General features: G+C 38.1%; 3 protein-coding genes across 6 annotated transcripts; 1 reads left to right on the plus strand and 2 right to left on the minus strand.

The window, feature by feature from the left end:
• Window positions 1–3: 3 nt before the first annotated feature.
• LOC105669437 (DNA mismatch repair protein MutL-like) lies at window positions 4–3941 on the plus strand. Of its 2 annotated transcripts, XM_067351109.1 has the most exons (8): window positions 4–772; window positions 1010–1228; window positions 1406–1564; window positions 1640–2426; window positions 2553–2783; window positions 2843–2952; window positions 3031–3154; window positions 3270–3941. In XM_067351109.1, the coding sequence occupies exons 1-8, from the start codon at window positions 698–700 to the stop codon at window positions 3794–3796; spliced, it is 2232 nt and encodes a 743-aa protein (XP_067207210.1). In that variant the 5' UTR covers window positions 4–697; the 3' UTR covers window positions 3797–3941. The 2 variants fall into 2 exon arrangements, with proteins under 2 accessions (XP_067207210.1, XP_012217823.2); XM_012362400.2 differs by having other exon boundaries at window positions 1640–2783.
• On the minus strand, window positions 3489–9425 carry LOC105669436 (endoribonuclease CG2145). Of its 2 annotated transcripts, none has more exons than XM_012362399.2 (6): window positions 9238–9425; window positions 7431–7526; window positions 6945–7115; window positions 5080–5968; window positions 4567–4996; window positions 3489–4487 (listed from the first exon to the last, which is right to left on the minus strand). In XM_012362399.2, exons 1-6 carry the CDS (start codon window positions 9287–9289, stop codon window positions 4248–4250), a joined length of 1878 nt encoding a protein of 625 aa, XP_012217822.1. In that variant the 5' UTR covers window positions 9290–9425; the 3' UTR covers window positions 3489–4247. The 2 variants fall into 2 exon arrangements, with proteins under 2 accessions (XP_012217822.1, XP_067207218.1); XM_067351117.1 differs by having other exon boundaries at window positions 7431–7529.
• Window positions 9426–10412: 987 nt separating this feature from the next.
• LOC105669435 (endoribonuclease CG2145) lies at window positions 10413–14662 on the minus strand. Of its 2 annotated transcripts, XM_012362398.2 has the most exons (8): window positions 14501–14662; window positions 13992–14324; window positions 13820–13897; window positions 13692–13745; window positions 12983–13219; window positions 11734–12835; window positions 11256–11670; window positions 10413–10686 (listed from the first exon to the last, which is right to left on the minus strand). In XM_012362398.2, the coding sequence occupies exons 1-8, from the start codon at window positions 14550–14552 to the stop codon at window positions 10453–10455; spliced, it is 2505 nt and encodes an 834-aa protein (XP_012217821.1). In that variant the 5' UTR covers window positions 14553–14662; the 3' UTR covers window positions 10413–10452. The 2 variants fall into 2 exon arrangements, with proteins under 2 accessions (XP_012217821.1, XP_067207209.1); XM_067351108.1 differs by lacking the exon at window positions 13692–13745.
• Window positions 14663–15310: the final 648 nt, after the last annotated feature.

Genomic DNA, 15310 nt, shown 5'->3' on the forward strand with positions numbered 1-15310 from the left:
CTATTTATGCTAATTATACCTTTTACATTCATTTTTTCGCTTTTTTTTACATCAAATCTAAATGTATGATATATTTTTAAAATTAAAAATTTTTTTATTAAAACTCCAAATATATGACTTATGAGCTTTTGTTCAAATAACATTTTATTTATTACAGAGATAGTAATAAAGATAAGCGTAAAGAAATAGCTTTTTAATATAAAAAAAATATATAATACATTGTAGTATACAGTGTGTAAAATTTAAAATTTGCGCGGTGCATATACTGACAATAGAATAGTAGCGTATAATGTGGGAGATATGGGTATAAGAGTCATGACGTGCCCGTGCAAGTAAATAAAGCCCGATTAGATCGATAAGTTATTTCTATAATCGATATCTGTATTAATCTATTCATTACTAATTAGGAATTAAAAGTAAGATGTTAGAAAAATGATTATATATCACGACTTTTCCCAATTTTTGAAGACTTTTATTTTGTACGGACAATTAGTGGGACCCTTTTGACTTTTGCCAAAACACATCACTAACAATGCGTTCGTAATGCATGTGCGAGCAGCCAATCCGCTTAATACATTTTTAATTATAGCAAGTGACGCAGGGTGGCGCGGCGTGGCGCGAATTTGCGCATCCATTTCATTGAGTTGGCTTCTTGTCGTAAAGTGCGTAAAGTTCGAAAAAGGATGCAGGATCGAGAATGATGCGAAATAAAGTGGAATTGAACGTGAAAGCGTTCACGAAATCATCTTTCATGCAATGTCTGACAGAATTGGTATAATTCATTATACGTTTTTTGGGGGAAATTATAACAATGATACATAATTTTTATAATCCAAGTCATTGTGCGTCAATGGCTGTGGTCTACTTGACAAATGCTTGCCGGAATCCGGAATTGCATTGTATTCGATGCGCACGCCAGTGTGCACTCATAATTATAAATAAAAACAATGACATTTCATCAATTAAAGAATTATGCATACGCAATTACGCATACGTAAAACGTTTACAGGTAGCAAGTTCTCTGACTGCACATGCCAAAGCGATTGCTATAAGAATTCACGTAGAGAAACGTAATGTACAAGTTATTGATAATGGCGTTGGAATACCAAAAGATATGCTGGAGCACATGACAGAACTAAACAATCAAGTGTTGACAAGTATTCGTTGTCTGTCTGATAGTTTTACTATTGCTTCAAGATATCAACATTCGATGGAAACATTTATGAAGGTATTATAATCATCTATACATTAATTTAATCTTGAGATATTCATTAATACGTTATAATCATTACATACTTTGTGTTAAAGGCACATGTTTCTCATCTGCTTTTTTCAAATTAAGGAATACATTTTTATATTTTAAAATATAACCTTAGTCTTACCTATTTTTTTTTTTTCATTAAAGGTGTTTAAAGCAGATTCTGCGTCAAATTTAACGCAAATAGAACAGAGACCTTCATGTGGTACGACTGTATCTGTTTTTGATTTCCATAAAGTACCACAGAAATGGGACATATCTACTATTTGTTTTTTTATTGGTGCTATAGCTGTTGCAAAGTTAGAAGTACGGTTTAATTTATTGTAGCATCTGTAAAATTCTTTATTTTATTATAAATTTAATCATTTTTAATATAATTAGGTGTCATTTTCAATTAGAGACGAGGAAAGAAGTAAAGTCGTTTTAAGAATTGCTAAGCCACACAGCTCAACAGCAGTCTTGAAAATGTTATTTGGAAAAGATTTACCTTTGAGTCATGTATGGTCTATACAATGCAGCTCGGAATATAACACAGATTATCATGGTTATATAGGGATATCTGAAAAAAATGCAACTCAATGGATATTTCTAAATCATAAACCAATATATTGTCCCCTTATTCTGAAGTTGATAAAAATCGCCTTCAAAGAAAGGCTCAATTTACCTTTTGATCTAGAAGGAATACACGATAAAAATATATTCATTCTATTCTTTCTTACATTTCCAGAAAATAAATTTATGTTTATCGCTGAGAATGGAAAAAGATGTGTCATATTTTATGATATGCAACAAATATTAAATAATGTTAAAAATTGTGTCTTCAAATGTCTTTCAGAAGACACATCTAGTGCTGCTACTCCTTATTTGTGTAAAACGCAATTATTGAGACAAATATATTTAAAATCAGAAAGGTCTGTTTTTAATAATAATAATATCAATGAACATAACGAAAATATTACATCGTTGATGACAGAAGATAAAATTGTTAGAATTGATTTTGAAAGAAAGAAAATCACATCAACGATCGTAACCAATTATTCCGTCAAGCAACGTAATAAAAATGATGATATTAAAGCTGCGAGCTGTCACATAAGAAAAAAAAATAGCAGTCGATGTCGAATAAATATTGCTTCTACAAAACTACACGCTGAAGAAAATTTGTGTAAAGGTAAAATTGCTGAAACGTGCAATAACGTTGACGAAAGACAAACAATTTTTACTAATTTTGCAATAACAAATGATTCCACTGAATCTAAAACAAACAGTTCTCGCAATTGTAATAACGATTTCGCAGATGTTGTCTCTCCTCTTTCTGAATGGTCCAATTGGACGTATTATACAAACACTAAGGAACGTCGTTCTGCGAGAAACATGTGTGACACATCTAAAAATAATACACGACAGATTTTTAAGTGTGCTGAACAATTTGATTTTCTGCCACGAAAATTGCACGGTCTTTTACAGTATCGTCATGCTAAATTAACGGACGTAAAATGCTTTAACAGCCCTAACGATGCACTTTCGTGTAAGTAGTTTTTCGTAGAATGCATGATTAATCCAGTTAAAGAAGTACGTTATCTTCAGTTACAGAAAATTGGAGACACGAACATTCGTTGGGGACGGTGCATCCTTGCAATTTGAGACAAAAGTTATGTGAATTCAGATTGTCACGTGCCGCACTGGAGTGCATAAACGTACGTACACAAGTTCTCGAAGCAATAAATCGTCCGAGACAATGGGATGTTATTTGAGTAAATATATTTTTCTCGCAGACCATTAATCAAGTTAATAACGAGTTTATTGCCGCGTGGCTGAAGTACAATGAAATGAAAATTTTATTAATGATAGATCAACATGCTGTTCATGAGAGAATACGTTACGAAAATTTACTTCTCAGTAAGTATTTATAATAATTTTGCTCAAAGAGAAGTTGAACTTACCTTTGACTGAAGATTGTTGCGTTATCGCTGCACAGTCTTAATTTTTAGTCACAATAATAATTATTATTTAGGATACAAGATGCAGAACGAGGACGAATTGCTTTCAGTTAACTTGCGCGATCCTCTAGCTGTAGAATTTCCTAAACACATGCGCAATTTACTCTTGCGCGATAAAATGTTGCTGAAGAAATACGGAATAAGCTTAGGATCGTTGAAGAAGAATACACTCTTGATACGCACAGTGCCACAATGCTTGGTTACGAATAATGATTATTCCAACAGTGAGAAAATACTGCCGAAAATTCACAGTTTATTACTTGACATACTGAAGAATCGTGATACAACACATCGTTCAAACATATTACCGTTAACTATCCATAACGCTATAGCATCGGAGGCTTGTCACGGTACTCGCCAACATGTTTTATTATTATTTATTATAAGCGAAGGTTTACCAGAGTATATAATTGTTAGTAAAATTATTACATCTAAAATTAATGTCAATTATCACTATATTTTCAAGTGCCACGGATTTATTTCTAATTACTTTATAATTTACTTTTTTATTCTTTCGCATAGGTGCCATCAAATTTGGTGATAAGTTAACCGTGGAACAGTGTGGATATCTGATGCAATTGCTGAAGTATACAAAGTCGCCTAATCGATGCGCACACGGACGACCAACTATCATACCTGTGGTGGAACTATCGGAATTAGAAAACAGAAACGCCAGAATACCTGAGGTAGTATGACAGCTATATTTCCTAATCTTTTATTGCAAATATAAATTTATACTCGGAGAGATCACGGCTTCTTTTCTCATAATTTTATTTTGCACATATTTGAATATATCTATGTACAAATGAGTGAAACGCAGCTTATTATTATGCTGTATAGACATATGTATAACGAACTAAAAGCAAGACATAAATATAATATTGTTTTATGAGTTGCTTTGACAAAAGATTTTTCTGAACTTTATGTCTATTCAAATTTTCAACCACAATTTTATATAAAACCAGAATGGCCTTTTGATTCTAAGCTGAATTTTATCCCGCGATGAAGCCGGCGATCAAAATATCTTTGCCGAAGTAGTTGAACCTCGTAGAGACCAAATTAACGTCTTTTCCGCCCAACGAAATTGGGCAAACGTCGTTCGGGCGAACGTAGAAGCATAAAGTGTAGAGAGCCATCTCCAGCTCGGGTGAAAGGCCTACGAGAAGGGTCGTAATCGCATGCTTTGTGTCCGGCATATTAAAGGCCGAGCGTATCTTGATGGCCTCCCCTTTCTGCAAAGCGCGGTGAGAAACGTGAATTACGTGATCTCGTACGGTAAATTATTAAAATGTACAAAATGTCGCTACTCACATCTCCGAGCTTGACGTCCTTCATGTATCCGCGATAGTCGAGATTCTTCTGCGCCTCCTGTTTAGCGTAGTAGATCCAGTTTTGCGGGCCGATCATGTAGGAGTCGAGTTTTTCCGCCACGAACACCGCCTCGAAACCGGAACTGGACGGCTCGCCTTCGACTCGCTGGAACTGCGAGAACCAGATGCGTCTCATGGTGTCCTTGAACTCGTACTCGTCATTCGGAATGAATCCCTTGTCGACCAGGAACTTCATCGCCGCTTTAAACACGTCGGTTTCCAGGAACTTGTCGAGCAGCTCGGTTTCCTCCTTGCGCTCCTCGGGCGTGACGATCTCCTTCGTCTTGACATCTATCTCGTAATTGTCGTGCAGCGCCAACACGCTCTTCACCGTCGGAATTTCGTACGCCTCGGATTTTACGTCCAGTAAACTGAAATTATTTTTCAACAAATCAATGACCGAAAATCGACCGAAACGCAATTTCTAAAGTTACAACTTAATCGAGTCGCTTACGGCAGAGACGCGTCATCTCCGGTGCCGTCTTCCTTCGTCTCGCCCTGCAGATTCACAGTGATGTACTTGTACGCGTTGTTCTTGTCCGCCTCGAAGAGGCTCTCCGACAGTTTCTTCACTTCGTCGTTGGAGATCGGATAGTTCGGCTGGCTCGGATTGCTGCTCTGCGGAGGAATCTGCGAGTTGGCGTTATCGGTCGGCGGTGCGGCATTGCTAGGCGCCTGATCTTTCTTTTCCGCCGGCGGCGGCGACTGGGCCGGCGCTGCCGGACTCGGTGCGTTCGGGCTGGCAGGCGCGCCGTTGTTGTTCACCGGCACCACGTAAGCGTCGCCGCTAGGCTGGGGCTGAGTCTGATTGTTGTAGTAATTGTTGTACGTGATCTCGGTGTGACTGCCGGTGCCGCTGCTTCCAGGACTCCTGCCGTAAATACCGCCCGGCAGCAATCTGTTCACGGCCGCGCTCACGCCCGCGCTCACGCTGGAGTAAACCAGCGCTTCCTTGGCCAGCTGACCGATGCCGGGGCGGCTCGGTTGAAGGACTGTGAGCGCCGGGGCCTGCTGGATGGTCGGTTGAACGTAGGACGGCTGCGCGTAGGACGGCTGTCCGTAAGACTGTCCGCCGTAGGGCGGACTGTAAGCCGGCGGCGCGTTATGATGCATAGACGGATTGTAAGCTTGTCCGTACGGCGAGTGGCCTCCGTAGCCGCTGGAATACGAAGGGTTCATGTTGGGAGATCCTGGGTATGCTGGGGGAGCGTGTCCTTGATTGTAAGGCGTATATCCTGGGGGTGCTTGATTGTGAGACGAATATCCTGGGGGTCCTTGATTGTGAGGCGGATATCCCGCGCCGCCGTAAGCCGGATTGCCAGCCGGCTGCCGAGGGTATCCACCTGGAAATAATTGTCGGTACGATTAACCAGTTCAGTGGTAGACTTTTCCGAAAGATTTGTGCCAAAAGTGGTAAGAGTCAAAAGTTAAAATATCGAAAAACGGTGAAACATGGGTTCAAAGTTTTCAAAAAAGCAACTTTTCGGAATGGGTGTGGATTGGGATTGGGGCGGATTGGAGTGGAAAATGTTAAATGGCACTATGGATCGAGTGGAAACTCATTTGAAAGGGCGTTTCAAGACGAGAACAATGATTTTTGAAAATGTTTACTACGACCTTTCAGTCAAAAGTAAAGTTGGATAAAAAAAAGAGGTGGACTTCCGAAAAGCTATCACCTCCGATTTGGCTTATATTCAGCCTAAATACTTATTTTATCTAATAAATAATATTCCCAAATGGATTTTTGGCGCAAATGCTTCCCAGCCCCCCTCAAAGGTTTAAAGGTAAAACTGTTTTTATTAATTATTTCAAAAAGTACTTGTTGTACGGAAAAAGTTGTCAAACAAAAAATGAAGCTCATAAAAATCTCTACAAATAAGGTCTTATACATATTTTACCTAACTTTAATATTTTAGTCGTTTTAACAATTAACAGTCGCCATATTGGATCCGCCATTTTGAATTTTGCAATTTTGATATCAGATTCGAATTTAACAGCCCAAAAAACCTTAGGATATCAAGTTTTATGCAAATCTGTTGAAAATTATTGGAGTTATTTAAAAATGTACATGTATGATACATTACCACGCTTGGCGCTTTTTTTTTTGTACATATATGATGCATTACCACTCAACTGGTTAAGGAACGTTGTAAAAATTTCAATTTTTGCAGTATTTGCTTTCTTAAATCGCGAGAGGACGAGGATTTTAAGTTGCCCCGATGTGGAATTTCAAATGTATATTATTTCGACAGATCTGATTTTTGTGTTCGCAGCACTGAACTCATCGATATCAATTTTGACTTCTAATACTATAAATACCTGGACTGTACGGCGGCGGATTGTTCGACGGATTGTATCCTGATTGTACATTCGTCGCGCTGGTTTTCGAAGCATGTTCAGATACCGGAGCCGACGGTTTGGCATTGGTGCCGGTCGCTTTACTGTTCCATCCTACTTTGCTCGAACTTGAGTCTCCCGATCCTGCTGATCCTTTTTAACGAGATTCGTGGTGTTATTGAAAGCAAGTTGAGCACGTGAATCCGTGCGAAGCCATAAAAGGCTGAACGGAAAGGTGACTCATTGATTTTGTAAGAGATCTGACGCGCAGATACATAAATATTTGCAGATTGCAGCACGATATTCCGCACAATATGATATGAAGAGAATCATCATTTTATTTTCCACTAGAATTTTGTACGGAATATAGTGCGATATAGTGAAAGAACCGATGAACGGGCTCGAAATGGAGAGATGTTTATAAAAATATAAATAACAATATTTAGGGATAAAAACGTGTGACATTACCTGTTTTCGCTTGATTTGAACCTCGGCTCCGAGAACTGCTATAGCCTCCTCCGCTGCCGCTCCTTCTTGATCCGCTGGTTTTCCGGCCATCTGTGTCTGCTGAGTATAAACACACGTGATAAATCTTTATGTTTCGAATTTTTATTGAGATATTATGTTAGAGTGAACTCGGATGTCACAATCTATCCTGCATCGTAAAACGCTGAGAGATGATAAAGTTATCTAATCTAGCGTTCTCTTCTGTTCCTAGCGATTTTACTAATGACAATCGTCAAATCTATTGTTCTTCAACAGATTATTTTATAATCTACTGGCAATTGCTTATTCACCGGCTGAATATATACGACCATTCGCTAGACTCAACTCTGAGTTGAGTAGAGTTTTAGAGAAATAATTTCAAGCAATTTTCCACGAGAGCGCTTGTAATCTACATTAGTTGTCATAGATTGCGCTGAACGCTTCAATAGATATTTATCGAATGATAAAAATTATATATTACGAGCTCTGAAGGAGTTTCGGATATACTCGAGCTTTGCATGCAAGCTATCAAGATCGTTTAATGCCGGATCAAGTTTCCCTTGATACATTGACAATGCGGAGCGATTACCGTGTGCGATGATGCCGTAATGGCGGGGCAATTTTCTTTAATAAGTATTCCGTGACCCATACTGGACTTAATAACCTTTTAACCGTATGCAATTTTTGGTCAATTTTGCTACTTTGTAATTTCTGCAAATTCGGAGCCTACGTTTACACGAAACACATGTTCGAAATTGCGTAATATTAGAACATTCGACAATAAAAATTATTAATTCCGAACGCGTGAACGATTATTGCGAATGACGTTTGGTGAGAATCTCCAGTTCATGACGCCTGATTAATGTTGTAGGAGCAGTAATACAATTATATCAAACGCCGACAAGTGAATAATATCATGCGAAGAGCATACGTTGGCGTAGTGACGTCGAAGTAACATGAAAGAGCAATTTGCTGCAATGATTTCACTTATTACGCACTCTATATTTGTTAGTCGATTTATCATCGTTCTAGGTAAATCGCATCTTTTCGATGTCCATTAATTTTCTCAGCTCATTCACTACTTTATTTCGTTGCATCGAGGACACACTTTGTATCAATGTGACTTTAGAATTTCCCATTTTTTAATTAAAAATCTGATTGCTTCTGTTTTGTTCCCTTGCAATTTTTGCAAGATCTTTCAATGTGGCGTGAGAAACACATTTGTACACATTAGAATTCAAAGCTTGCATTGTAAAAATTTAATCATCAACTCATTATTTTAACTTACGTAATTTCCTCGCATATACACGGTGGATTTTTTTAAATATACAAGTCAGATCCATACAACAACCGGTTTCTGTACACAATTTTCGCAAATTTACATTTATGTACTGCACAGTAAATTTTTTTTTCTTAGTCTGGAGTAAATTTTTCCTCAAAACCACTGTAATGATATCTGAGCTATAAATTAGCACCAATAAATCTTGAGTTATAAACGGTTGAAAGTGAAGGGGTTTGCACGAACTAAACAGCTTCCGTACTGCTAATACATAACACTTTAGTTTTATACAACTTTAAGTACTTGATTAAATAAGATTTTAATTCAAGACACAATTACAAGAGAACAATTTTTTTAATTGTGAGAAGAAATAAATAAGTTTACTCTTAGATTAACTGAAAAATTATATTACGCAAATTTGAGAACATCTTGCGTAGATTATTCACATACGTGCTCAACGATGTCATTAATTATAATCTAATTATATAATAGCTTAATGAAAGCGATTACCGAATACGAATAAAAACACAATCGTGGTGATCAGGAAGATCCTGAGTCTCATGTTTGCCGTCGTACTTCTATCGGTTCAAAATATTACGTGTCAATCGGCTGAAAACTCGAGGAACTCGTCTCACACGCACTGTTTGCACACGCAGAGTCGACGCGCTACTACCGTTCGACCTTACACAGACCGGCCTAGACGTCGGTGACCATCATCCGTAACATTGAATGATTCATGCCTTATAGGCTTTCTCTTTCCTCCGCGCGCACTTCAGAACTGGAACCCGCCGATTTATCCAGCAGCATTGATTCAATTAGCATACAATTTGGCATGTCGACAATGTCGCATTTGAATTTTTAGCACATCCTGATCTTTCGGACGCTTTAAAACTTGATAAAATCTGAATTGTCAATTAAGGAACAGTGGCGAATGCTGTGCAAGCTTTCGCAGATTTCTCCCACTTTCTCTATGAATCTAGATCTACAAATTCTTTCAGTTTCAACTTCTCTTTAACAAAAACGTGACGAGGCATAATTTAATTATCTTAATTTTTGTAATCGTTATTGCAATTAAAAGGAAATCTCAAAACGTTTTTAAAAGAAGTTTTAGTAGATTTGGTATATGTTTTATATGTAATATTTATCTTACGAATATTTCACTAATATAATGACTTGCGTTTTGTTTCAGAAAAAATTGAACTTTGCGTCTTTGAAAGGACATCATTGAAATAAAATTTACTCAATCGTATTTTCTAATTATAAATCGCAAAACATTCTCAAACAAGGACATTGTAGTCATACTTTATTTAAGAATTAATGTATTTTTTTATTTATTTCAAAGTGAATTAATTATTTCTGTTTATATAAGAAGAGTAATTATCTTTATTATGAGATTATTTACACTATTTATACTATTTATCATTATAACTGTCCTCACATTATATCTATAATTTAAAAATTAAAAAAGCGTAATGTATATTTTATCTATTAATGATTATGTTCAGTAAACAACTGTAGACTAATCAATGTTCAGAAAACATTTGATTGTTAAAAATCTAGAAGTGTCCTATATTTAGATGCACGGTCGCCCTTTTGCGCGTGAACTTGACACGACCGTGTCTCTAGAAATTAATTTATATATTACAATCATTTTTTTAATTAAATTCAAATTACATTCAATAAAGTTCATATTACCGAATCATTGCAATATTTATTTGTACAGAATTAGAAAATAAGAAGCGCAAGATCTATCAGGTCTTTCCCGTAATATCTGAACGAGTGCGTGAAGATGTTGAACTTGGCTCCGCCGAGAGAAACTGGGCACAAATCGTTCGGTCTGGCGTAGAAGCATATCGTGTACAAGGACATTTCAAGCTCGGGAACCGTGCCCACGAATATCGTCCTGTTCGAAACAACGATGTCGTCCATTTTGAAGTTCAACTTGAGCAACGACGCATTCTGAAAACATAAGCGGACTAAGTTGCAGCCAACGTCGCAAATGTACGGTACTTTTCTCCATTTATATCTTATATCTTTACTTTTATATATTGTGAATTAATAGAAAAGTGTAGGCTCCAATAATTTAACAAATAATTAAATAGAAGGCAGAAAGAGCCGTTGCTAGTTATTCATGCAGCATAATTTCTCTTAATGTACATCGACAAAACGTTTCGACCTAGATTAGGCCTTCTTCAATGTCATACAATATAAATATAATAAAATTTAACAAGTAACGGAGAATTTCATGTGAACGTGGAATTAATAAGCATATAATTTCCGTGGCGTGGAATGAAATTAATGAGCTTTCCATGTGCCATTGAGTTAAAAATCAGTGAAAATAAAGAAACCAGGCATCCAAGAAATAAAACCATGGAAGAGTCAGAGAATCAAAAATTTTTTCGTCTGGTATTAATAAAAATTGGTGTGAACGCCATAAGCTGTCGAGATCCATGATTAAAATTGAACACTATTCATCAAGTCAAAGGTTGAAACGGTAATAATTTTATATATTATATAATTCGACTCACATCGCCCAGCTTCAAGGTGTCGACGTATCCCATGTAATCAATGCGTTGTTTGGATTCTTGATAATTAAAGTAGATCCAGTCTTGCACGCCGAGAAGATCCATGCCGTATCTTTCGGATGTGAAGATTCGCTCGAACCCTGAAGTCGCGCCGTTGAATTGAGTGAACCAGATACGCCGCAGAGTGTCCTTCCATTCGAAATCGTCCGGATTGACGAAGCCTCGGCTCGACAACCACTGCATAGTTCTGGTCATCACGTTCGTGTGCAAGAATACGTCCAACAGAATGTCCTCCTTCCTCTGCTTCTCGGGAGTGCGGCTCTCCTTCACGGTGGAATCGTGCTCGTAATTATCGTAGAGCGCTCGGATGGCCAAGATCGTCGGGTAATCGTACACCTCTTGTTGCACGTAGATCAATCTAGAAGAGAGACGATCGACTGAAAGTAACAATCACTCGAAGCGATATAAATGCGAAACTTACGGCCCGTGAGCTGCGTCCGTTACATTCTCAGATTTACTTTGAAGGTGCGACGTCAGAGACTTGGATATATTGGCTTCCTGTTTTGCGAACAGTTCTTCGGTCAACATCCACAGATCACCGTCCGATATTTTGTACTGTGGATTGTACGCGGTTGTGCCTTGATCAGCTGTCCCTTGATTGTTTGTCGCGTTGTCAGCGGGTGATCCATTAGGACCTCCCGTATTGACAGCCGTTGTATTCGCTGAAGAACCAGTAACATTGGCATTGTTCCCGGCGATTGTAGGAATTGACACACCCGGAGTGATGGCCGGGTTGTTCACCGGAATTGGATAATTGGGATACGAGACGGGAGCATTCGCCGGAGGTGCGTTCGGTGAAGCCGGCACCAGGGGCGCGTTGCCGGCGGGAGCGCCGTTAAAATAATTATTATTGTAGGTTATATGCGTCTCGCTCGTGCCACCGCCGCCGCTGCCGCTCGCCGGTCCGCTGTAATCGTGCGTGTAATGATGATGCGGATTTATCAGCCGGTTCACGCCGGCATTGATGGTGGAGTACACCAGGGCCTCCTTCACCATCTGACCCAGGCCTCTGCCGCTGTCTTGCTGACCGGGAACCATTATGACCGTCTGTCCGGGGATGTACGGCTGCGCCGCCGGCTGCGCCAGAACGTGCTGCTGGGGATAGTAGCCGTGTCCGGGTGCGCCGTACGCTCCACCGGCCGGGTGTGTGGAGTACGGATTTCCGAACGTGTTCGGCACGGGCGGCGGAATGTGCGCTGGATAGCTGGAGGGATGTCCGATCGTCTGACTGGGAGCGGAATAGCTGGGATGGAAGGTGGAATGGGGTTGATTGGCACTCGGATGAACAGGATAAGGCGGTGCGTGTGAATTGGAAACGGGATAAGGAGGACGAGATCCGGAATTGGGATGAGAAGGAACGGGCATTGGGATTGGCGGACGCAGATGGTCTTTGAACCCAACGTTGGAGGTCGAGGCTGGCGGGTAAGGCTGGCTAGGATTGTAATGCGGATTACTCCACGCGGGATTGTTGGTTCCGTGAGACGGATTGTACGGCGTGTTCGGTTGGCCAAAGGAAGTTGGAGCTGCAAGAAGAATTAATCGTGTCGTATTTTCTAAAACGATAATTTTAATATAATCAAAAATTATATCGATTTTAATTCTACGGCAAATAATTAACTTCAATTTCATAAGAGTATAAATTCATGCCGAAAGATGTTGAGTGAATATACCGTGGCTTTGCGAAGGCACTGCAGTGGATTTCGATAAACGATCAACCGGCGCTGATGGATTGTACGGTGCAGATGGATTGTACGGCGCAGACGGATTGTACGGCGCAGATGGATTGTACGGCGCGGATGGATTGTGCGGCGCGGATGGATTGTACGGTGCAGACGGATTATGCGGCGCAGAATTTTGTTTATTCTCCGTCGTAAAGCCTGGCTTTCTTACTTGACCAGGATAAGTTCCTAAGGGAAACAGAACATATTATTTCTTTATAGAGAAAACAATCATGCAAAAGTAGATAAAAATTATTTAACGAAACTTCCCTGATGGAAATATTTTTCTGAAAATTTAACGAAATTTTGCTGAAATGTATTTGAAAATTTCTCTCAATTGACCCCATTAATTAATTTCATAAATATTTCAGCAATTTTTCATTAAAAAGTAACAGTTTTCAGTTTAATTCAGTAAATTTCATAATGATAATTATTTCAAAAAACTCATTACTTTTCAGTAGTATATTTTAACTTTCCTTATATTTCATAGTATTATATTAAATTTTCATACGGAAAATTATGATTCATTTTGAAATATATTCAGTAATTTTTCAAAAACTTTCATTTTACTTTTCATTGATTTCATAGTACTTTCAGCAAAATATTTCCATCAGGGTTGTAGCCCGATTATTATAAATAATAGAAAAATAATTCGTAATACCTGTATTACCGTACGGTGTCGGCGGCCTACTAGGTTGCGCGGAATTAGTTTGAGCTTTGCATAAACAAAACCATTTATATTAAATGCTATTCGATAAGAAATAAACGCTGAAAGTTTGCTGCACTTACCAGGTCGAGTGGCACCTCCTCCTTCAGCATGTATGAAAGTCGTAGACAAGTCTTTGTTCTGCTGATGCGAAGTTTGGCCTGTAATATTTTTAATGTTATGTGTAATAAGATCCCGTATTACAAAAATCTTTCTCTGACACAAACTGTACTCTCTTGAATATTGTATACTCGCCTAACGAAGTCCCGCGTCCACCAGGACTCGATCCCGTGTGGCTGCTCGATGAAGTTCCATAAGGACTTGATCCAGTCACATGCCCGCCTGATGAACTTCCAACCGAGCTCGATCCTGCCACGTGTCCACTTGATGAACTTCCAAAAGGCTTTGATCCTGTTGCGTGCGAATTACTGTATCCGGATTGACTAGAACTCGAACCGGATCCATATTTAGGCGAACTGTGCCCACTTGAAAAGGAGTGCGACGATGAGCTGTATGATGAACCTCGTGATGATGAACCTCGTGACGATGAACCTCGGGAAGATCCGGATCTTCCTGCGTTTACGTCATCTGTAAGTGAAACAAGCATGTTTTAAATTTATGCAAATATTACATTACTGTCGATATAATAAAATACACATTTATAAAAGTTTAATCTGTTGGATCAATATTTGAACAAATTTTTGTCATAATTTCCTTGATTTATGTAATACAGAGTTATTTTTTATACAAAAATATATACTTACCGATTATGAAAAGCGTGAAAAGAAAGAGAAGCAATAAAACTCGAGTTTTCATCGCTATATGGAAGTCTTACAATGGTTCAAAGAAACTGACACGTGTAACGGCTATGGTATAATGAGTTTATATATTGTTATCAGCCTTTTTTTTAATATTTATATTGCGTCTTTCTCAGAACGATGCAGATACATATGAAAGATGACGTTATTGACCTATAAACTTACTGCTGATAAACGCTGATATGACAAAAAGCTACTACTACATATTTGAGAATCAACACTATTTCTAACGTAAAATTCCAAATATTATATTTTTTAGACATACAGGGATTTCCGCTGCAACTGCATCAAACTTTAATAATTATGCAGCAAAATTTAATCTAACAAGATAATAAATATAGAAAAATGATATCAGAGGCTTCAAAGTTAAAACAATGATAAATTAAGGAGCAAAAAGCCTAACAGAATGTTCACAACAAACGTTTCGACAGGGTTGGGAAAGTTATTTTGTAAAAGTATCTAGTTAAAGTTGCAGTTCTTTTCACTAAAAAAACAACTAGTTACAGTTACAAGTTACCGACTCTGAAAAGTAACACGTTACAGTTATAGTTATTCAAAAAGTAACGAGACGTTACTTTTCAGTTACTTTTTTGCAATAAATGTGCACTACTATTTTAAATATAAGAATCTTACATTTCAAGATTTATTAACTTATTATATACTACATAGGTACTTAATTTTGTGTTATATTATTTTATATGTAATAAATCACAATTGTCTTAAACTTAAAATATTAAATTAATTAATAATTTAAAA

Source organism: Linepithema humile, chromosome 3 (assembly GCF_040581485.1).
Source record: "Linepithema humile isolate Giens D197 chromosome 3, Lhum_UNIL_v1.0, whole genome shotgun sequence".
Classification (NCBI taxonomy): Eukaryota; Metazoa; Arthropoda; class Insecta; order Hymenoptera; family Formicidae; genus Linepithema; species Linepithema humile.